The sequence below is a fragment of the Leptosomus discolor genome, chromosome 21 (assembly GCF_034619465.1).
Source record: "Leptosomus discolor isolate bLepDis1 chromosome 21, bLepDis1.hap2, whole genome shotgun sequence".
Classification (NCBI taxonomy): domain Eukaryota; kingdom Metazoa; phylum Chordata; class Aves; order Leptosomiformes; family Leptosomidae; genus Leptosomus; species Leptosomus discolor.
Window position 1 is genome coordinate 2469796 of NC_141411.1, and position 23079 is coordinate 2492874.

Genomic DNA, 23079 nt, shown 5'->3' on the forward strand with positions numbered 1-23079 from the left:
GTTTACAGAGCTAGAGCCGGAGGAGGAATATAAACTGACCATGTCACCCATGTGCGGCTGAAACTCGAACTTCATGGGCGGACAGAAGACATTGTTGTACATCTCCATCAGGCGCTGCTTATCACTGTTGGCATCCAGGTTCTCAACGGCGTTTTCAATGGCATCCAGACCCTCATGCTTTGACTGCTCCAGGTTTAGCTCAGCAGACAAGAATGTCCTGAGAGCTCTGTTGAGGCTAGCGTGGTATCCCAGGTCACAACACTGCTGGAAAAACACACACAATTCTATATGAATAAGCAAAGGAATTCTGTAATGGAAATTAAAATGCTTCTGAAGCCAGAAGTTATACAACTATAACGAGGCATGGGTATTTTATCATCTGCTGGGTACCAGAGAGGTCCCACATCTCTCACTGATTGCAGAGGCATCTTGCCTAGGGGCCCTCAGAGTTGGCCCTAAACAGAATTCTCAACCTCTAATCCCAAATTTCAACATCATGTTATAATTAGTCTCCAAGACATGCAGAGCTTAAACTATTAAAACACTTTGCAGAGTTCTCAGGGAGTACTAAAGAGTTCATTTCATGATGTTAAAAAACCCAAAAAGTAACCTAGAAGTGGGTACGTTCAGTGTATTTATTTGGATTCTAACCTTACTTTCAGGGCACTGATTCCCATTGAAAACACTCCAAAATCCTTAAGTAAAATTATTCTAAGCAAGAGGAGAACACTGCACTAAGGTACTACCCAGATAAAGAAGACACAGGATTTGGATCATCAGCAATGGTTAATCTGCATCTAAATTATTCCACCCAAGCTACAGAAAACTGCTTAATTCGGTGTACTTCAGGAAGCAAGAACACGACCTGTACATCACAGGCATAAAGAACAGGGTCATCCAAAAAGCAAGCAGCAATCAGTGGGGATGACTTCACTGCTGGGGTGAAACAGAAGAGCAAAAACTTTCAAGCAGAAAGCAGTCGTGGTCAAGAATTTCCTGGCTATTACTGACACCAGGATGATGTCACTGGAAGACAATCAAGCAGCTTCATCTCCACCATGGCTGCGCAGCCAAGTCTTCGTGTTTCAGAAGGGAGAAAGGCGCTTTTCATTAGCTGATCAGAAACAGCCTGAATTTTTCAGACATCTAATAAAGTGAGCGAGAAAGGAGCCCACCTTCTTGGAATTACAAGCAAGATTACATACGCGAGGAGAATATCCAAAAAAAAAAAAAAGCAACCATCTGCTTGATTACTGTGGTGCTCTGTAAGCAAAATTCACATGAAATCTCCTCCTCACCCATCATTTGGGTCTCATCACTGTCATTGTGTGCAAACGCAAAAAAAAAAAAAAAAAAAAACGAGTGGGGGGAAGGAGGGGTGGAGGGAGAGAGAAGAGAGAGCGACTACTGGACCATTCCCTGCTTTCACAGAATTTCTGTCACCAAGTGCTGCTGGATGCCTGGCTCCTGTGCCAACAAGCTGTGGCAGGTGTGGAGTCTTGTAAAAAAAGAGCTGCAGTTGCTGGTTAGGCTGGAGGCAGAGAATTAAAGGACACTGCATTCAATCAGAAAGAACAAAAACTAGCCAAAAAACCCCAACAAAAGACGCTTGATTGAGAATTTGCACGTGTGGAGGCAGTCTTGGATCAACAGCCACTCAAACTGCCGCTCTTTTGCATGCACAGTACAGTGCCATCCTCTGCAGTGATTTGGGGAAAAGCTAGTCCAAGTTGGGCCAACAGTCCAGCCAGGATCAGGATCGGATTTAACAGCAGCAGTCACTCCTTTTCCCCTCCTACTGTGGGCCAGACGGTCGCACGCACACCCAGGGCGACCACCTTGCCCTCCCTGCGCTCGCCCTCCTCCAGCACACATCTCCGTGTCCGGAAGGAAAGCTGATCCACTGCACAATGGGACTTTGCTGGTGGGACTGGGAAGTCAAATGGGACTGAAGATTTTACACCCCGCCTCACCGAGGAGCAGGACTACATTAAGGCAGCAAAGTTTTTTGGCTTTATGCTATTGAAGCCAGTGACAGAAAACATTTTTCAGCCCACTCCCCCACTTTAACATTTTTTAAAGTCCAGCGTACTGTATCTATAAATGTATCAGTCCTGCCATCCCTTTTCTGGGTTATATAAATGTTTGATGGAATCGTTCTCCAAGGAAATCAATTTTTTATAAGAATTTAATGATAACTCATTCAAATTCACTTCCCAACATGACAGCTGATTAACCCTTTGCCTGGCAGCAGTTTTCAAACAGGCCCAAAATAGAAGATTTGAGGATAGAAGCCCCCTGTTTTACAACACAATTTACGTTTGGAAGGGAAAGTCTGAGATCCTGGAGTAAACAGCAGTAGCACACCTATTCCTAGAAGAGTAAAGTAAGCTTGAGGACTCACACATATACCCGTTTTTATCTTGTTTTAAATTCTGTCCTAGTGACCCTTTCAAAAATGTGAGTTAATACAAACTTCCCCATTACTGTAATATTTCATTAGCATCAAAGAGCTGCCTCAGTCCCCAAAGTCAGGAAATTCAAAACTACTGGGCTGTGTCAGGAACAATTTATTGCTCTTAACTCACGATGAAGAATTAACTCACTGTTATCCTTCCATACACACTGGAGGGGGAACACAATGTGCTGTATAAACTTGACAAGTTTAACGCTATTTGGCCTCACGCAATCTACTTGCCAGTAACTTTGAAGATCGCTTTTATATTATATTTCAAACTTCAGTATCATCAAATGATTAGATCAAGGAAAAGAATTAAGACCTGGCTTTAAAACCACATTTTTATTTAAGTCTGATGCTTCAGACAACCGTCACTGGTTATAATTGTTAATTTTTGATCCTTCAGGACCAAAGGCATTAATAAATCTATATTCCCTGCATCTTAACAATGAGATAACTGAATTCCATCTCCTGTGCTCCCAGGCAAGTCTCACATTTTTCTACACGTTCTGAAAACAGAGAGATAATACTTTTCTTTTAAAGATTATAAGAACTTGCAATGTCGTGTTAAATTGAATGCTTCAAGGAACACAAGGGGGTTAACACGGGCACGGACTCACCCAGTCACGATGGCTCCTCTCTAGGAACAGTGACAAATCCACGTCCTGCAGAAGCTTGTCCTGCCCCACTGCCTACCACGCCCCAGAGACGGCTGAGACTACCTAGCGAGAGGAGCGCTTCCTTCAACGCTGGAAAACCTCTAATTTGTCAAGGTACCACTTGAAAGATCTCGGGTCTGTGCTTAAAAACTGCTTCGGGTTTATGAAATCCAAATGGATTCTTTGCTACATACGATTCACGAAAACGTCCTAAGAACAGCCTGTTAGCAGACAACTCAACCAAGCCCATTTGCAGGAGTTGTGGGAGGATTTATAGATAGGATTTAGAAGAAAAAAAATAAGACGATCGAATCACGCCGGTGTCAGTGAAATGAATCCCTATCTTGCAGGTTCCAATATAAATACATACAGAAAGTTATAATTTGTCAAAAAAGCTAAGATGGCACAATTCAAGCTGAGCAAATGTCAACCAAAAAAGGTCTCCGAAGCAGGCAGCAGCTACAAACGGAACATGCCTCTTCAGTCCCGCAATTTTACCAAATGTGACACTTTGAAATAACAGTATTTTCAAAACCACCTAGCACTGACAACCCTGACCTCCGAAGGGCAGGCTTAAATAAATACCTAGCAGAAGTGCACTTCATGTGATTTTATGATCAGCTGACTAAATGTATTATATATACCGTTAGGCATGATAATAGCTGACTAATTAATAGTGATCTGAGTGCTCTTTATTGCCCGTGTCTAGAGACACTTCTGTGCGTTGCTCCCCCCTGCTACAAAGAAAGTTCCCTTCAGGCTTTGCAGTTGAGTGTTTCTAACAGTGACAGCAGCGGGCTGTCCTTGGCAAGCAGAATAATATCAAGCAACAGTCAGTGACCCAGACACGACGTGTTCAGCGCATTTGGCTCTGCAGGCTGAAGTGGGGAGTTACAGACATGTGAAAAATCTTGGGATTCCTAACTGGCTTTCCTGAGTTTTCAAAGACCAGCGATTCGGGGGGTTTTTTGGTGTGCATTTTACTAAAAGCTGAATTGATGCCTCCTGAATACCGAGGGCATCATTCAGCTGCAGAACAGAGAGCTTGCAGGAAGGCAGCTGGGGAACAAGCTCCCTCTACCTTCTGCTCCAGTACCCAGTTTCTGCAGAGAACGTTCCAAGGGAAGGGGGGACTGGTTTCTATAGCCAGTTTATTTCTTCGTTTCTTTGTGCAGACAGAGAGCCTGCGGAGCGGCCGGCAGTGGGACCTCCATCACTGACGACACTCCTCTGACACCTTTCGGAACGGGACTGAACCTGCTCTGCGGCCCCAAGGACAGAAGAAATGCATCAAGCTGCTGCAGAGCTGGTGGGTCGGGGAATCAGAGAATGGATGGTCTAAAAAGCAGGGAGGCTCATCCCTCTTTTGAAATATGCTAAAGGAAGCATTAACCTTGAAATACACGGAATTTTTCAAAACAAGTTGAAAGCAGCTTTAGAAAATGCTTCTGTCCTTGATTTCTTTTACCAACTGGTACACTGTTTCTACAATTAACATTCTCTTTTTAAATGTGCTTCTGAGTTATAATCTTGCAGGTTTGCTTAAAATAGTAAATAGAAAATGTCAAGCAACAGCGTGATACTGAAGCCGAGTTTCATTTAAACTAAGCAACTCCTCCTTCTACACATTTCAATGCCAGGCTTCTTGTGCAAGCTTCTATCTGTGCAATAAACTCTGCGGTAGCCAGCTAAGAAAAGCTCACTTCACAGGTTAACGATGAATTATCACGCCTGTTGTTACCCCCTAAGCTGCCTATCCAAGACCATCACTCCACAGCTGTACAGAGGCTACCGGCTGTGCTGGTATATAAGTCGCTGAAGAAGGAGAGGCACATGTGAGGGTTAATGACAACGATATTCATTGCAGGCACCCAAGCAGCAGCACTTACATCAATGAGATCAGACAGGTCGTGAATGTAATACTTGAATACAGATGCATTGGTGGCCTCCAGAGCTAGCAGATACTCATTTCTTGCCTTAATAGCCTTCAGTCTATTCTCCGTGTACTTCGCTTGGCGCTAGAAGAGAACCAAAACCAGAACACATTTTAAAAGGAGGTGCAGCAGGAGTAGTGGCATTCTCAGTAACACCAGAGACTACTGAACAAATCTTACACTGCTCACGCAGTTGTCCATTTGGATTCCAGTTTTATCAAGACTCAGAAACTCAGAATTTAGATTAATTATTTAGATGTTTTTAAGCATTCTTATACTAGACTGCTTTGCATTTAAAGTCTTCTCTTAAAACAGACTGCGGGCTGGGGAAGATTAAAGAATGAAGGAACAAGGTGGCTTTATAAGGTTACGGCCCAGCTCCAGAACTACCAGAACAGCTGCTAGAAGCCCACAGGTAGTCTGAGGGCTGCTGCAGGCACCCCACCTCTTCCAACAGAAGCTAGGCCTAAACTTGGTCCTTTCAGAGCCTAAAATCAATCCCAAAATAACTCTTTGCCTTCCATTGGCTTGAATCTTAGTGCTGAACAACTTAACGGACTGACCGACTGCTGAGGCAACTGGCTCTGCTCGTGAAGTCAGTCTGGGACTGCACGTCTCCCTGCAGCACCGGGCAGATCTCAAGCTGGCACGAAGTGGTACACAAAAATCTTGTACTCTATGCAAGGAAAAAATACACTAACCATGACTTCCAAGAAGGTAGTCGTTACTTTCATCCTCTAACCTCGTTTTAGCTTTTTGTGCCATGCCTGTATAGCCTGGGATAATACAAAATGTGTACCTGGCTGTCCTAAAGGAAACCTGGTGCTAGCTTTTGCCTTTCCTAAATCTGCACGTTTAAAACTTGTACAAAAACTGAGACTTGCATTTGAATGTCACAAAGGAGGGAACTCAGCAGTTCCTGCGCTGAACTACTGCAAAGCACCCTGCACAAGCAGTAGCAATGCTATGGAAGTACCTTCTCCTTCATTTTCTCTATTTTCTTGACAGAGCTTCGTCGAACATGTTTTTCTTCAAATTTGACATTGGAAGTTGAGTCAGGGGAGCGTGGTGTCTGCTTGTCCTCTTGTTTCACCGACTTCCCAATCTGCTTTTCTTCCTGCTTCTCTGCCTCTTTCAGTTTGCTCTGAGCACTGATGCTGTCAGCGTTGTACATATGGTAGGTTTTCATAACCTGCAGAAAATGATATGCAAGAGTCAGAGCACACCACAGTTCGGTTTGCTGAGGAAGAAGTGGGTTTGCCTAACCCACAAACTAGGCATACAGATGCCTTGCCTTAACTTATCCACATGACCAAGTCTTGGGGAGAACAGTAATGTGTGTCTCTGGAAAGCTCACAGGCTAGGAGGGACGAAAAATCCCAAGAACAAAGTCACACGCTGCAACATCTTTTTTTTTTTTTTTTAAATTTGGTCAATGCACTCCCCAAAACTGTTCAGTTTCTTTACCATAACTATTCCATAATAGTGTCCATCATGTTTATATTAAATGCAAGATACCGTACTAACCAAGCAAAGGCATTTGGACAGTGACAGCAAGAAAGGTCTGGTTGCTAGATGCAAGTTAGAAATATCTAAACCGGCAAAATGCTCAGGGAAATTTCACATCTCAAAAAAAGCACGAGAGAAGATGCACAAACGAAAGCATGGCTCAAAATGAATCTGAAATCAAAGTGGATTATTTTGCAGCTGCTTCTTTGTTTAACTTTGGCATGCGCCTTCTTGCACAATCCAATAAAAGAGTCATAAAACCCAAAAAAAGATACAGACTAAATCCAGCCTCCTTACTATTCAAAGAAAATTACATGCCAACGTTGGAAAATGATAGCTTTTCACCGGCAGGTAAGGTTTCAGAAGGGATGCCTATCAGTCTCATCTGGATGGATCAGACCTTTAAACATCACAAGTCTCGAGGAACTGTATGCAAGTCAATAGTCTGAACACAATGGCTGCAAAAGCAACCCAGGTTCAATTTGTTTAAAGCTACTTTGATATGTAAAAGTACTTCTGTTCACCTTGGGTAATAAAAATAATAATAAAAGAGTACGGTTCTTTTGCTCAGGGACACCTGGACCCTGTACTATACAGACAACTTTTATTATAGCACATTTTTTATAAGTAACTATAGATAAATATCCCCCAAAGTCACAAAACCCCCCCATTTCTTTCACAGGATATTACTGTCTAGCTTTGTGTTAAGAAAACAGAACCAAAAAAACCAAATGACATAATTTATTAACTAGCTTTTTTTATCCACAAATGCAAAGCAATTCAATTCACATACCAAGGCAAACATTATTACGATATAATTTTGATAGGGAGCCAAAAAAATGCACAGTTGCAAAAAGACACCCCAGTAAGGTCATCCCAGCATTAATAAAGACCCCACTTGAAAATAATTTATTTCAGATGAAAACTCATTTATACCTATTTCACCTTAGTTTGCACCACAACATAATTTTACGTAAGTAGGACGCCTGCTCGCTCTTTACACAGTGACCAGCACAGATTCTCAGATACAAAGAGATGTTGTACTTAAACATGAAAGAGAATGTGAACGCAGCCAGTATTAAAGAGAGGCTTTCTGAATAATTTACACACACACACACTTTCAGCTCCTGCATATGCTTAGACTATAAAGCAGGTATTTATAATAATAGATGCAAAGTAGTTTCCTTTCCTCTGTGACTGAAAGTGGAACTGGCAGAAAGCAAGAGAAGCAGAGAAAGAAATCACAGTTTTAATGATTTTTATCCTGCTGACGGTGCCACATGGACAACCACAAGCTCTGCCTGCGCCACATTTGGCGACGGGGTCACTGCTGAGTCACCAGTGTCTGCCGAGGGCAACAGCACAGTCAAGGACTGATGGCACAGGACAATTCAGGACAAAAACTTACAGGTTATAACAATCCTTTATGTTTTATTTGTGTAGGGAAACTAAAGACTCTGTCCGTATCCGTTTTGTCTGAAAATAGGGATTCTGCCAACCTTTTGGATACCCGGCAGCACAAGAGGTGGAAGTATTTCTAAAGGTACCAACGAAAGCAATCCCACCAGTGATTAAATTGAGTCCGGCAAGAAATATCTTTTAATATGATCAGCAGAAGTGGCTTTTTCAAAGGAAAAGAAATTTTCTGGTGAAGGGACAATTTAAAATTCTACAGCAGAAGGAATGAATAAATAGATTCCAAGTTCCTAGCACTGACGTTAAAAAGAAGTTAATACCCAACATCGCTTTGTTTCTGAAAGGCTGAATTCTGGAAGATCTTCCTTCCAGTGAGAAAGACATTATCAGGACCCAGTATTTGGCTCAACGATCTGTCAGAGCCTGGCATGCAGAAACGACTACACCGCCTATGTAAACTCCACTAACCAGCCACCTTATCAACCTCACTGCCATGTGAACTTGGACGAGAAATAAATCTCAGTTCCTAAAAGTCTGTGTTTAGAGAGATGTATATTCTTCCTTAGGATCCCATCCAAGTACATGACTCAAGAGTTGAATCAGACTGTGGCCTCAAATAAAAAATAATTTCTAGAGTAGGCAGCGCTGATGACAGGCACTGCTGCATTGACAAAGCCATCTTCGTACCCAGAGTAAATCGCCTGCCTTTCAGGAACAGGAGCACACCACAGTGTGCTCGTACTGCTGTAAACCAAGGCTGCACTAGCACCTACAGTGACAGCACATCGAACCACGGGTCAGCTTCAAAGTGCCTCCAGCTTCCACCGTACTGCTTGCTCTTGGCGTTCCTGGTGAGGAACGCAAACCCTCTTTGCCCACCAAAAGGCTCGGCAATGCCAAACGCTCCAACCCAGGAGGAAAATCAGAAACTGGATTCAGTGTCTCACCTTTTCAACCGCCATTTCTGCAGCAAGAATATTTTTCCTACTCCTAAGCTCCTTTTTTCCCCTAAAAGATCAGTCTGATTATTTGGCTTCGATGGTCTAATGAAACGATTCCCTTCCACATATTTTGTTGATATGGGACATTTCAGGGTAACCCTCTCAAATTCTGGCATTGATATTACTACTGAATTTCATCACGAGATTGATATGCCATGGCTTGAAAAACACTCTTTTGAAAGAACAAAAGAAATAACATGTACCTCAGTGTAATGACCCAATGTATCATTAAGGGCAAAAGAAAAGACATTTTGAGCAACAAAACCATGTGTAGGTTCTGCTTTTAAAAGAGAACTAGCTCAGTAACAGCTGCAGAAAGCAAAAATTTAATCAAACAACAGGCTTTTCTATTCATCTATGCAAGAAGAAAAATCCCCAAGCAGCATATGAACTTTTATGAACACATTCCTTCTCCTTCCCAAGGCAGTGCCTCTTTCTTGGTGTCTCCAAAGGACGTACTGAGAAGCAAAAAGCACAGATGGAAGACTATTACTCTAAAGGGAGCTGTTTTGCTGAAAGAGTTGAGGAACAAATAAACACAGCGGGTCCCCCTGCTGAAGCTGTACGCTGCCTTTTGTAAGCTCAGACCACACAAAACTATGGACTGAAGATTTTTAGCGTTATTTGGAAATAACTCTAATATCTCTTATTCTTTTTAAAACCAGCACTGCAGCTAGTAGCAGGTGTGCATTAAGGTGAGATCTTTGAGAAGTGGAGCAAACACTTACAGAGCCAAAACAACATCAGGATAGAGTGAAAAAGTGAGATTTATGGTGCTTTATAGACTGGTGTACACCAACTGCCTCAAACTGCAGAGACTGCAGACATTTATCAGTCGTGGTGCTTAGTCTCTGCTGTAACAGGAGGCTGGGAGAAGTCAAACACTTCTTCCTTCTGCCTGAAAAGGCGCCAAGAATTCAGTTTGATTTACCGTATAGAGTTCATTCAAGACCTTCATCAAGTCTTCCTGGAGCTGCAGTCCCACTTCCTTGCTCTGCAACAAAACAGAGAAATGAAAGTTAATTGGGGAAGATGGCAAAAAGGCAGAAGTGAGCCTGCTCCGCATCCACTGATAATTTAGGCTCAATTAAGCACTACTATTTATGCTAGCAAATCCAATAACGGCTCAGCCCAGAGCCACTTATGGTCAAATTGCACAAACAGCATTCATAAACTGAAAGGTTATATATGCACAGTCAGAAAAACCTTACAGTATGGAGACAAGGAAATTGCCAGACAACGTCGGATTCTCAACATTACAAGCCCGGAAACACGTAGATTTGCCCACTTTAGCAGGATCAAGCAAGACTATGCATATAGGACAGCTTGGTAGCGAAGCTGAAGAAATGCAGGGTAAGAAAGCTGACGAGAATGACCTTCCTTTATTGAACATCATATCCCAAACCAGGCAATACTTCAATTTTCCTGATGTCAGATACCTCTTTGACAAAGCCAGACCCTGAGGCGGTGACGACAGCCGGCCACCACCTCCCTCACACTCCCCTCTCTCTAGGCAGTCCTGCTGCTCTTTCCTTTGACTCGGCACCTCGCCTGTGGTACTGCCTGCCCCTCCTCTCCTTGTCCCTTGACCACACGCACACCATGAGCTCCCAGCGTCACCCCATCATAATCGTTCTTGAAGAAACAAGGTTGCTCCAACGGGGTCTGGCAAGGTGTAACGGAGACGGCTCCAGGAGGGAAACCTTACTGCAGTGTCTGCCAGCTCTCACTTGATAAGCCTTGTGCACAGATTCTTAAACCTATTTTCCCAGATTCACTAGAGCAACAGTCACTCTTGGATGCTTTTGGATACTGGAATGGAAGCAGCTTGCTGAAGTAGTAGAGTTTGTCACAGAGAAGCCTGGAGGAACAGGGAGATGTGCTCAACAGCAGGTCTTTTTGCCTGTTGGTACTGAAGGAGATGCTTCGATCCAACTAGAGTTTGTGCTGACTGAATCTGAAAGGCTACGCAGAGCCTACAATCTGTTTTTGAGCACAGTGTTCATGTGAATATATTTATTTTTTTTTAGTTTTGTATGATAAAGCCACTCAAGTTAAAAAAAAAGTATGAGCTCACGGATACACAATCTCTCCTTTGAGTCTCCATGAGATTTACCAAGAGTTTCCCTCTTCTTCCACAAACACTACAATAGCCTGCTACACCCTCTAGCTTCCTCTGGCAAATGGTCCTTCACTTCTGTATTTCATCACCAGAGCTACAAAAAGAACCACCACATCAACACTTAAAAAAAAAAAAAAAAAAAAAAGAAATTACTCTTAGAAGGCTTTACATGCATACATTCCCACTTCCATTCGAATTTTAAATCAATATGGGATTTACCTCAACAGACAAAGCAATCGGCTTTTTCTTTTTACACTACAAGGACTAAATACAATTTAACCATATCAATACAAATCACTCCGTCCTGGGGGACACTCGCATTAGTGAGCTGCCTAGTTAAACCTAAGGCTATATGACTCATGAGCTTGTTTCCTTCATTAAAATAGCAGAATGGGAAAAAAAAAAAAAAAAAGGTGCAGACAGACATGCCTGGTTGTCAAAACCGGCTGACACCTGAACTAGCCTGCAGTCAAGTGCCAGATTTTAAAAATCTATATACTTAAACGCCCTGCTAGGTAACAAGCAGCCAGCACCTCTACATCGCAGTTGGACTCAACGACGGCACGAAGAGCTGGTGCTGGCACACATCTGGCTTTAGCCAACGCAGCAACAGGAACAGATAAGCTTCTGGTTTTCTAATAAAGACGCTGGAATGTCCAAAGACGTGCATCCATAATTACCCACGGATGGCATCTCTGTATGCAAAGCCCTCTTCAAAGAGACGCTTCTGCATGCAACATAGCTTGCCTGCGAACGAGGGCGAAACAACTCCCTTAATGAGTTCAACGGTAATATTAATCTTCACTTCATTAGAGACAGGATTTCATGCTAAAACTGTCACTGCTCGCATTCTGAAGAGCTTCCATGAGAAAGGCTGAGAAATTCAGACACATCAAAAAGCACACGGAGCCAGTGTTTGCTGACACACCTTGCAGAGCAAAGCGGAGGGGCAGCCACACGCTCTGGCCTCACCGTCTCCAGCTGCCTCGGCGCAGCACTGCTGTGCACACAAAGCTTAACAAATCCCCTTTTTCTATAGCAGGAGCATAAACGATCAAGAAAAATCTCTGTATTTGTAACACAATTTACATCTTTCAGCCTACAGTTACTGAAAGAGATTAAAGCCAGTAAAGTTACAGTCAGACCCAAACAGATGTTTCCCTTCGCCACTGAAGACTCCAAGAGGTGATGTCCCAACTGTCACCCTGTTCACCCAAACTGCTGCTGAAATGATTTTGATTTACTGCTTCAACCCTGTTCTGCAGCACACATTATCATGTCCCATCCTCTCTTTGAAATTCCAGGAAAATCCACATCCAACCTGACAGGGAGCTGGTTATCACCCCTGCCTGGTCACAAGCAGCTGACATTGCCACATATTATGAAAATACCAGAGCTGTTGGGTTCAGCACATTATACAATGCACCCTTTAAGGTGAAAAAAAGGAAGAGGAGGGGAAATGGGAGAGATCAATCATCAACTATTTATAAAGCCCCATATTGGGCCAGAAACAGAATCGGAGGCGAAAGCTGCCTGAACCCAAACCCAAGGATAACAGGCAATTATTTCTTACATGAAGCAGTTCAGCCCACCATGGGAGGAAGAGGCCTTTGAGCCAACCTTGTAAGCTGGGCACCAAAATAGGGGGAAACGGGGGTGGGGAGAGAAGTATAAAACAGAGCTGCCTTTGTCAGCCATCGGACAAAATGTTTCTCTCAGTCTGGTGGAAGGGAAGGACTCGCACAAGCAGCTCCAGAGCACGCAAGGAAAAGCTCCAGGGGTGAGGCCCATCCCCAAGGTTTCGTTGTAGCATCTCCCCCAACGGATGGAGAGATGGGAGCAGACAGACACACCGGGATCTGTTCCCTTGTCAAAAACAAAAGCCCAACCCCACACACCATCCCGAGGGGAAGGACGGACCCATCTCCAAGTGACATTCACTAATGATGTCTCTGCTTGCGCTGCATGGGAGCCAGCAGCTTCAACAGCTTTGCTCCTATAAAATCTTTAACCGGAAAAAATCCCAACAGTCATGAGTATTTAACGACAGAAATCTCAGAGACGCAGTCTTAGCCCTTGCAGTACAATCTTTAACATTTTCAAATCCCTGTCTGTAATTTCATAGCTCTAATCATTCTGGGGTGCAGGAAAGAGATAAAGCACACTGAATTTCCTTTTTTCTGAGGTTTTATTAATAAAAGACATCCAGGTGAGTAACTGGAGAAGCCAAGGAAGAAACCAGACATCTTGTCTCTACACTAACATTTCTATTCACAAAACACCAGTCAGGCTCAAACACTCACAAAATAACAGCTACGTTTTCCCACTAATTAGAAAGTGCAAATGCATCCACTGCTACACGTAACAAGAATAATTTTATTCAGTTTATAGATTTTACTCATTCCCTACCTACTAAGGCAATGTTTGCCTGATTGAACCTTCACGCTGTGCATGTTAGAAGTATATAATATTCACTGGGTCAAGCAAATTTGATAGCATTCAAGATTATTTATGCCTACAAAGTTCAGGAAAAGAAAAAGATAAAGAGGTAATGCACACAAACCCACACTTAAACCAGCATTTCTGCCTAAGAAGTCAAGATAGCATTAAGCCATGAGAAAAAACCAAATATACTGATAAATTAAAAAGCAAGAATGGAAAGATTACAGGATTCTCAATTTTCCTTTTTTTTTTTTTTTTTGAATACCATCCAGTTCAGCAGTGCTCAGAGTTTACTGTGTTTCTGAGATGATGGATGTTTTATTACAGCCTATGTATGTACGCTGTGACCCATTCAGACCAGCCTGGCATCGCGCTGTCGGCCACGCGATGGGATGCACAAGCAGAAGCATCCGAGGTCAAGTTCTTGGCATTTTCATACGTTCCAGTCCCATGTTCCTAAACCTGCTCCCCAGTTGGCCAGACGTGCTACTGGAAAAACAAGTGTCTGCCACAAAGGGTGACAAAGGGGAGCACCCTGCTCTTCCTGAGAAGCCTTTAATTTACAGAAAAGAAAAAGAGTCGGTGATTCCTCATCGCCAAGAGAGTTTGCAGAAACAAGATCGACAGTTTTTCCAGCTCTGAAAGTAGAAAAAAAGCTGAAGCTTGCTCATCAAGCAGTGATATGGGTCGCGAAGACTTTCTGACTGCCTTTTTCTCAACGTTGGAGACGATTAATGAAAGTGACTGGCTGGGTCTGTTTTCAACGCCCTGAGCACTGAACTCTTCACACAGAAGGAGCTTTCCAGCAGCACGCTTCACTGTGCTGGTTAAACTGCCAGGACTGGACCAATCATCTGCCTTCCACCCAGCTCTTCTCAGTCCATTTGCTTATTTCTCGCATAAAATTGCTCATTCACTGTACAAACTGCTGAAGCATCAATTATGCGAAATAGATTAAAATGAATATTTTAATGCATATTCAGGTTGAAGAAGAAAAGAAGTGTAAGTGCCAAATTGTCAAAACACAAAACTCTTTGTGCTTCCAAATGAGCTCTCAAGAAAGAAACTGCCAGATTGCTGGACTGGAAAAAACCTTACATTAAGATGAAGGTAAGATAGATCACAGGTGTCATGAAAACAAGCGCTATGCAATAAACACTGTTAATTTAATGCTGCTCCCTGTACTGATTCCACCAAGAAAAAAAAAAAAAAAAAGAATAAAAAAATGTTTAGGAGAAAAAAGCTGAGCTAGCTGACCCTGATAAATGAAAATACATTGGAGGAAGCAGAACCATTAGCTTGGGAAAAGTCAAAAGAAAATGACTTAGACATTAGCAAAGAAGTTATTGTCCAAGTGCTGTAGAGGGTGGTGGACCAGACACACGCAGAGAACTTTTCTGAGGAGCTCAAAGCGCATCCAGATTAAAGGCTGCTGATCTCAACCACTGCCATACAGGCGTAAGAGATTTCAAGACCACGCTAGAATGTGGCATGGAATTACGAATGAAATGCGTGCCAAGGAAAAACGACGACATAGTCTCTGCAGTTGCAAACATCTCCAGGTAGCAATTTCTATTTCAGTACCAAGTTCTATCTTATGTTTTCCAAAGGCAGACAGAGTTTACAAGGATTCATTTTGTAAACAATCTTCCAGGAAAAAGCAATAAAGAAAAGCAAAAGAAAACCTTGTCATTATCTATTTCTGGCTGTACCTGCAACTACGGTTTATCTGTACATCCCTTCAAAAGCTGGAGGAAGGGCTTGTGCGATAAGATCTTATCTAATTGGCTCCAATAATAAACTGTGTGTGCAGGAGGGGAGGGGGTGTCCCCACAAACCTAGTCTCCTCCTTATCCCATCAGGGTTCAACACTTGTCCTCTTGGTCTGGGAGATGCTCTAGTTGGGGACGCACCATCGATGCCTGTGGAAGATGGCACCGCAGGGGAGCCCACCTCACGGCTGCGGCTGGGGAAGGGGGAGAGCCGGGTGCCAGCACAACCTCACCTCTGCTCTGCAAAGCTACGCGCCCACCAGTGATAAACACGGGCCTCCTTTCCTCTGCAAGACAGGAAAATTATCAACAGCACCCAAGAGAACACGAAAGTCCTTTCAGCACGGTGACAACAGGCACTGGTGCCCAGGAGCGTGCTAACTTGCAGCCTCAGAATTTCTCTTGCAAGCTGCCTTTTCTCAAGCCTTTTCTTCAGCCCGGAACAGAAAAGCAAAAGAAGGTGCCCCAAGCGTGTGTGCACATGCACACACATACACGCTCACACATGCACACATACTCCTTTGTTACAACAGGGTGTATAGGCACCATGTGCCGAGCTGTAGGTTGCTGCCACCCCTTGCTGGAACATAAATTCCCAGCACGCCGTGCCAGCTTCTCAACGGCCTCTTTGTTCCAGCCCTCCTCCCCTCCACCTCCCCTCTAATTTAATCAAGATGTTTTTGGGATCTACTGCAGCACTCGCTTGGCTGTTCCGCATTCCACCAAACATTAACGACTTCAGCTTCAAAATATTTAGGGGGGGATAATAAATATGAGAGCTAAGGAATGCTGTCAACATTTTATGCCCCGTATCGCAAGCCTCAGTATCGTAGTTCCAAATCAGACAGAAGATGGTACGGCTTCAAAACAAACATGCCACGAAGTTCAGGAGATGCTTTCTGTATAAACTGAACAGCAGCAAGGAAGCTCTCAGAAACCGTCGGTGGGTGACCACATAACACACCGAGAGAAGAGATTTTATCTAATACGCTGCTTAAAATCATGTCAGCCAGTGACAGGGCTGGAACCCAAATCTGCCGATTCTGAAAACCGCTCTCTAGCAAGACCATTACATCTTTTAAAAAGGAATAATTAACTACACACAGGTGGAAAACAAACATTAAATGTTCTAAAGTATTTTGAATCAACAGTGGGAGGCAAGTGGATTGAATTCTTGCTGAGACCAGTGAGGGAAATTGTGGAAGCGCAAGATCCTTTTTATTCCTGTCGAAATCAAGATTACAATACAGGGTATTTATTATGCATTAGTTAACATCTACTTATGAAGTTTGTTAAAGAGAAGGCTTGCCAGGTAAAATTTTCCAAGATCATACACGTAGCACTTAAAACAGAATTTGCTAATTAAAGTTTAGAATTCTTTATCGGTAGATTCCTGATAATGGTTTTTGGTTTGTTAAACAGGCTTAGTTCATTTGCATGCAGTAGCAAATATGATTTATCACCTTCACATTCTCATCTAAACAACGAACTAGCTTCACCTTAGAGACGTACTCCATCATCACCATCGGTCCAATCCATTTGTTATAAACCTACCCCTCCTTTTACAGGGATGTACTGTCAGCGAAGCCTGAACCTACCCGAAGCCTGGGCAAGTTCTATGCAGGTTTCTCCCACAACCTGTACGGATAAAGCGCTCAGCCATTATCGTATGGCCCCACAGAACAACAATTCTGTAAAGACTTCTTCTAAAGCTTCAAACTCTCCAGAATTTAAAGAAAAGCTAGGAAAACAAAATCTATGTCATACAATATACACGCATATTTTGGGTGACAGATCATCAGTTTCCAGTTTAATGATCCATTATGCATTGGTCAGTCATATTTAAATCACAGTTGTATTATCTGCTTTTCTCCACCATTTCGCTAGTAATTTGTTTCACCACTATGTCAGCAATAAGGAATTTTCCTTATTACAGCAGAATACTGTACTCTGAAAAGCCATTTCTACATGAAACCACGTCACATCGCTGCCTCCATACTCCAGGCTAAAAGAGTTGCTTCTGAACAACCCCCACCCCCTTTTTCTACCTCCCCCACCCCCCCTTTTTTTTTTTTTTTTTTAGATTTCTGTACTGATCCTATTGAATCTTGGGCTTCAGGCACTCAATCCCAGAAACTAAGCAATTTTATGGCCGAGAGCATTCATTCTTGTTGTGAACTCAGCTACATTTGCCCTCATTGAACGAGCCACATGCGAAACAGGCTTCAGAAGGTGGCAAGACCTACCAGCAAGCGGTGAAGCCCTGTAAAACACTGCAAGTAACGTTCTGCAATTCTGCTCGCCGTTTTAGCGCTCTGCACGACAGCTTTGTACTACTGACTTCCCCCAATACCCTTTCCCAAACTGCTGTGATGTATCTCTAGGAAAAACCAACTGGAGGGATCAGTCAGATGAATGACCTGGAGTGTAAAAGAGCTGTTATCTTGCTCCTGGCTGACCTGAATCCACACTGCAGCAAAAGAAAGATGAGCAATACTGGGGCAGCGAAAGACAACGTAAGCGTACAGGAAATTAGAAACAAAAAGTAGTAACAATGGACTACTTTCACACATTGAATCGGCCAAATGCAGTGCATTCCTTGCCCGATCTATACGCAGAAGTGACATTTTCAGCCTGCAACATGTGCAGTAAAGTTACTCCAGCTGTAGCCTTCGGCATTCAGTACCTCACCCGGGGCAACAGGCTCTGATCCATCGTTGTACTGACCGGGTACGAAGTGTCAGCAGGGTAACAAAAACCATCCACTGCAATTACCGGCGGGGGGAATCAGATCTCTAACTCAGAAGCAGATTTCTGTACCGCTAACTCGGGTAGGAGCACCACACAAATTATCTCATTCCCTCTCCCTTCCCCCAATTCCACTTGTTCTAAAAATAAGCAGTAGGAAAACCAGGAGATTTCATTTCCCCAATGAGAAATCAGAAAGTATCATTTCACAACACACCTCTCTGTCATTTAACTTTTGGGAAAACAGTAAGAACTCAACATTACCATTTCCTAAGGCACCTAAGGCAGAGGAAGACGCAGTGGGTAGGGATGCAAGCGTGAGAGCAGGGATACAGCACGTACTCACCAACGCTGCACCTCAGTGACAGTTTCATTTATGGAATTTGTATATTTACATGTTTACACTGTTATGGAGAAATATTTTTATGGCTGCCCAGGGTTTTGGCCAGTGCATTTCTTTCATGTGCGTGGCTTTTCCATGTGTGGTGTATTTTAAGACTTTTCATATTCTGGTGCCAATGCAGCAGTGAGACATACTGCAGCTGTAAAGTAGGTCATCTTAAGCATGGACCCCTTAAGAGAATTAATAATTCTTCTTCCTTGATTACTGCAAGCCTTTTAGCCAACTCATTGTGGATTTTTCATTTCACATCAAACACAGTGCAGTATACTAGTAGATAAACTAGGGTTTTTTCATGATCAATGGTATTAAACAGGAAGCAGATTTCAAACCCTCAGTTTTGTTTTCTTCATTCCTTACAGGGTTTTCTCCCCATAAATATCACATGTGAACTTGATACAATAGCGTATAGGAATGCTGCGCTCTCAAAGCAAGATTTGTAGGGCAACCACCCCCCCTGTCCCCACCACTCTGTACTGAGAGGACACATCCACCTGAACAAGCCAGAAGGGCACGACAGGGCCACTGCTCCCAGGGCCTCCAGTTAACACTGCTGCAAGGAGCCCCAGGTTAAAAACAGAGCAGAAGATGTAGGTTTCAAACACAGTAGGACCAACACTGGATGAAAGGTGCACGTAACAGCAAGGCAGGCAGATGCTGAGAAGGTACCTGGCTCTGTTCAGAGGCACAGCTCTAGGGAGCAGCCAACTAACAGCCCCTGCCTGTCCTGAGGCCCCTCCAGACACGGGAACTTACGCATACAAGAATAAATCTGCTTTTCTGCCTATTAACAATTTCCTACTACTTCACAATTTTGTGATGTAAAAAATCTGTCAAATTGAAAAAAAATCAGTTTGTTCAGAAACGCCTCAAAGTGCCTTTTAAAAAAAGAATTAAAAAAATTCTTTTAAAAATATATTATTTTTTTTTCTTAAATTTGAACAAGACTATCAGTCTGCTTCTAGGGAAATCTCAAAAAGACAGCAGAGAGAGTGATTAAAGATAGCAAATTAAAGAGACTGCATCTCAAAAGGCTACACATGTATAAATAATGCCAAGGGATCCCACTAAAAAGATATGTCCGTAGGCAAGAAAACCCGATAACCATGCAAGAAACAGAAAGGTGCTACCATGCAGAGAAATCAAGGGCCACATTAAAATGACAGGGTGACAGGGGGATAGAGAGAAAAGGGGGCAAAGTGGACATCAAAACAGGAATCTGCTCAAATGGCAGAATATTTTGAATACGTATATATAAATAAAAGGGCCACGCTGAAGGAGGATAAGCAGGAAGAAATCAAAGGAGTGCTCTCCACAGAAGAGGATGGAGGAATGAAAAGGAGCGTGCATGAGAACAGGCACTGAGATCAAAGCAGAACAGCCTGCCAGGAGAGGGAGAGGTGACCAGAATAGCAACGCCGGGTGGCACACGGGCCTTAGACTTCAACCTTGTACAAAACCCAGGGCTAAATCATTAACTGTTGGACAAATAACAAAATATTACCTCCTTCCTAAGGCATAACAATTTGTTATTAGGACAATTCCACCAGTTCCCCCTCCAGTTTTATCTGCTCGGGAGAGCCGTTATTTCACCATTTATCTTCCTTTTCTTTTCTAGTAGAGCAGAATTGCACCGACACCGCTCCTGGGGCCAGCGGCACCGCTGAAGCCAAACCCAGATCATCACCGATGCCAACGGGATTCATCTCGAAGACTGCTATAGCAGCAAGCCCCTTATTGACAACATCTTTTACTGAAACATAGAAGTGTTTCCTCAGGAGGAACAGAAACGGAGGGCACGGAAAGAGTACAGTATTCAAAGAACCCCTACACCTTAGGTTGCAAGTTTCCAGTAAGATACAAACCCACGTTTGCTGCAAACAGCCCAGCGCTCAGACACATGAAGGTTTTGCAGGGAGAGCTAACCGAGGAAGTAAACAAATCCGAGAGGCAGGAAGAAACGGGGCTGTCACACACTGTACATCCAGCACCACTTCAGCGCTGGCTTTGGCAGCAAACACAGCTTCTCTTATCAGCAAAGCTACCTTTGAAGTGGCTGGCAAGCTTCCATCCAACACTCAGACAAATAAGACCCTCCACATCGTAACACAGCGCTGGAGAGGGATCTCTTCATCATAAGACACGAACAGAAAAACTGCAGGAGACAAAGCCACAAACCACGCAGGCTTCCCGTGACACCGCGCATCCCGACACGGCAAGCAGAAACCCTCTGAAAAAGCTGTGTGCGACGCAGGCACCGCCCCGGGCATTTCAGAAGTTCATGGATTTCAAGGCAGACCCGTCCAAGCTCGACCGGCAGCACTGCTGTGCCCTTCGTGTAACTGGTCTGAGAGTGAACACACAAGAATCTGCCTCAGCCTGAGGATTCTCCACCGCAGCTGCTGGAAGAGACAAACCCCGCGCTGCCACCACTACTGATGCTCTCCCAGACAGACCGACCTGGTTTGCCCACCTCGGGCTCTGTGCTGCTCCGGCTGCACCACAGCCAGCTCCCACCCGCTTCCCTCCGCATCGCCGCTGCCCTTGAGGATGTGTTTCCTTCCCAGCGCAGACCTTATCACACCCATCCAGGCCCTTTGCAGCCTTCAGGCTGGATTACTGCTGCACTTCGATCTCTCTCGTTTGAAAAAGCTCACCACTTCACACAGCGCAAGATACTCAAGAGTTTAGCAACAAAAGGGATCTTCAGTACATCCTTTTTACCCTGTCTGTCCTGCCTAGCTCACCTGCTCAATCCCAGCATGATACAAAGCACTGATTTGAGAAAGCCCTGAATTATAAATGGCTCAAGAAAAGGATCTCATGCCTCAGGATTTTATTTCAACTGCCCTCAGCAATCTATCGCTATCCTCTCCATATTTCATAGCATTATTTACAACCCAGTGAGCCGTTCCTAAATGTAAGTTACTAAAGCACCTGCAATGAGCCAGACACACGCATCATGTTTTTTAGAAGGTATTTTCCAAACAGAAGTGTAAAAAATAATGCTCCTCAGCCTTTCAAAGTGTCCTCGTTTTTAACAGAGTCCCTGTGTAGCACGGGACAAGGACAGAGAGCTCCCAGACCAGCAGCAAGATTGGTAGCACAATTCCAACACCTACAATTTCTGTTGGAAAACAGGAAAAACCAAGCTAAGCCAAACCTGAGTGCCCTAACAGCGCCACAGCTAAGGCTCTTCCTCCTGCAGGCTGCATTTCATTCAACTGCAGCACATTTTAGCTCGACTATACTGCATGTGCTAGACCAGACAGGAGACAGTGTAGAATCAGTGAATGAGCTGGAATAACCACACGGCACAAGCAAGGCAGGAAACTCGGGTCTCAGAAGTAACACAGCCAGTTATTTCACTGATGTCGCCCGGCTAATTAGATCTGTGGAGAAGCTACGTAAACGTGCTGACACGAATTCAGCTATGCCATTCAGAGCTCGTTCACATTTGGGTTTTGATTGGGACCTCCGAATTTGCCTTCCACAGCTTCATGGGACGTTTTGCAGCATGGCACAGTAGCATTATCTCCCAGGTAGCTCCTGTATATCAAGACTGCTAAAAAGCGGCCAGTTTTCTGAGCTGTCACGTACTATGGTAGCTCTTATCCCTTAATAAACAGGAAAGGATGTCTCAAAAATTTCAAAAAGGATGAGAAAAGCAAAGGGGAGACAGAGGAGAATGTTCTTTTAGATTTTCTGAACAACAGGACTAATTTCCCTTTGGGCTAGCATGATTTTAACTTCCAGTTAGAGGCACAAAAAAAATATATGCCGCTCCTAAATATCTTCCTGAGTCACCTAATTATTCCCTTCGATACTTACAGATACTGATCAGAAAGGCATCTTGGCTTTGCCAGTGACTTGCTGAGCAACCCCAGGTAAGTGACTTCACCCACTCGTCCCTGCGCTTCCATCCAGGCAAAGGTACCATTTGTCGGCTTATGGGCCAGAGCTATTCTGAACATTGTTCGCACTGCTCTTGGGATACACCGAGTACTCTATGGGGGTTTTATAAATGGATAGTATTTTTTAAAATCCATGGAATATAAAGCTGATTTGCCACATTTTAACCACACATCACATCTGTTTTCTAGCCTACAGTAGCTTTTGTACCGATTCACGCTGCTTCTTGCAGCTCAGGAAGGTAAGAGATTCTAGTGAAAAAGCACGAGCAGCGGCAGATGCACTTTCAGCCAAATTTCTCTATTTACCAGCTGCTATCTTATTCAGCTACATGACACTCTAGATAAGACAGGATGCAATTTTTGGTTTTAACCGCCCAGCACAAGTGGAATAGTAATCCAATACCTGCTTTGGCCTCCAGCCAGTTTGGTATGCCTGGCGAACACTCAGACAACAAGTAGCTGGAATTTATTAACAAGTGCCTTTTGTTTGCACAAATTAATATGGAGTTTGCTTTTGGTCTGTGAGAAAGAAACCAGAGGGGTATTTTGCTGTTGGTCTGTTATTTTGTTTGGTTTTATTCAAGTCCTACTGCCCAAAATAAGATAAAACAGGGCAAAGCCATGCTTATACAAGAGGCTGAAAATTAAGAGGCTAGTTTCCAGCCAAACTGGGATAATATCAACTTCCATGTACTACTTTGCTG

At 43.6% G+C, this 23079-nt stretch overlaps 1 protein-coding gene across 3 annotated transcripts in view; it reads right to left on the bottom strand.

Annotated features, from left to right (window-relative positions):
- The window catches only part of SRGAP2 (SLIT-ROBO Rho GTPase activating protein 2), a 105792-nt gene that overhangs the window by 34874 nt on the left and 47839 nt on the right, over positions 1 to 23079 (bottom strand). For 2 of the 3 annotated variants that reach the window (XM_009947876.2, XM_086476696.1), the window contains exons 4-7: positions 9909 to 9971; positions 6028 to 6243; positions 5007 to 5135; positions 40 to 264 (exon numbers count right to left, since the gene is read on the bottom strand). In XM_009947876.2, the coding sequence (XP_009946178.1) occupies positions 40 to 264; positions 5007 to 5135; positions 6028 to 6243; positions 9909 to 9971 (633 nt within the window). The remainder of the gene's footprint in view (positions 1 to 39; positions 265 to 5006; positions 5136 to 6027; positions 6244 to 9908; positions 9972 to 23079) is intronic. The other variant, XM_009947877.2, reaches the window with a different exon arrangement.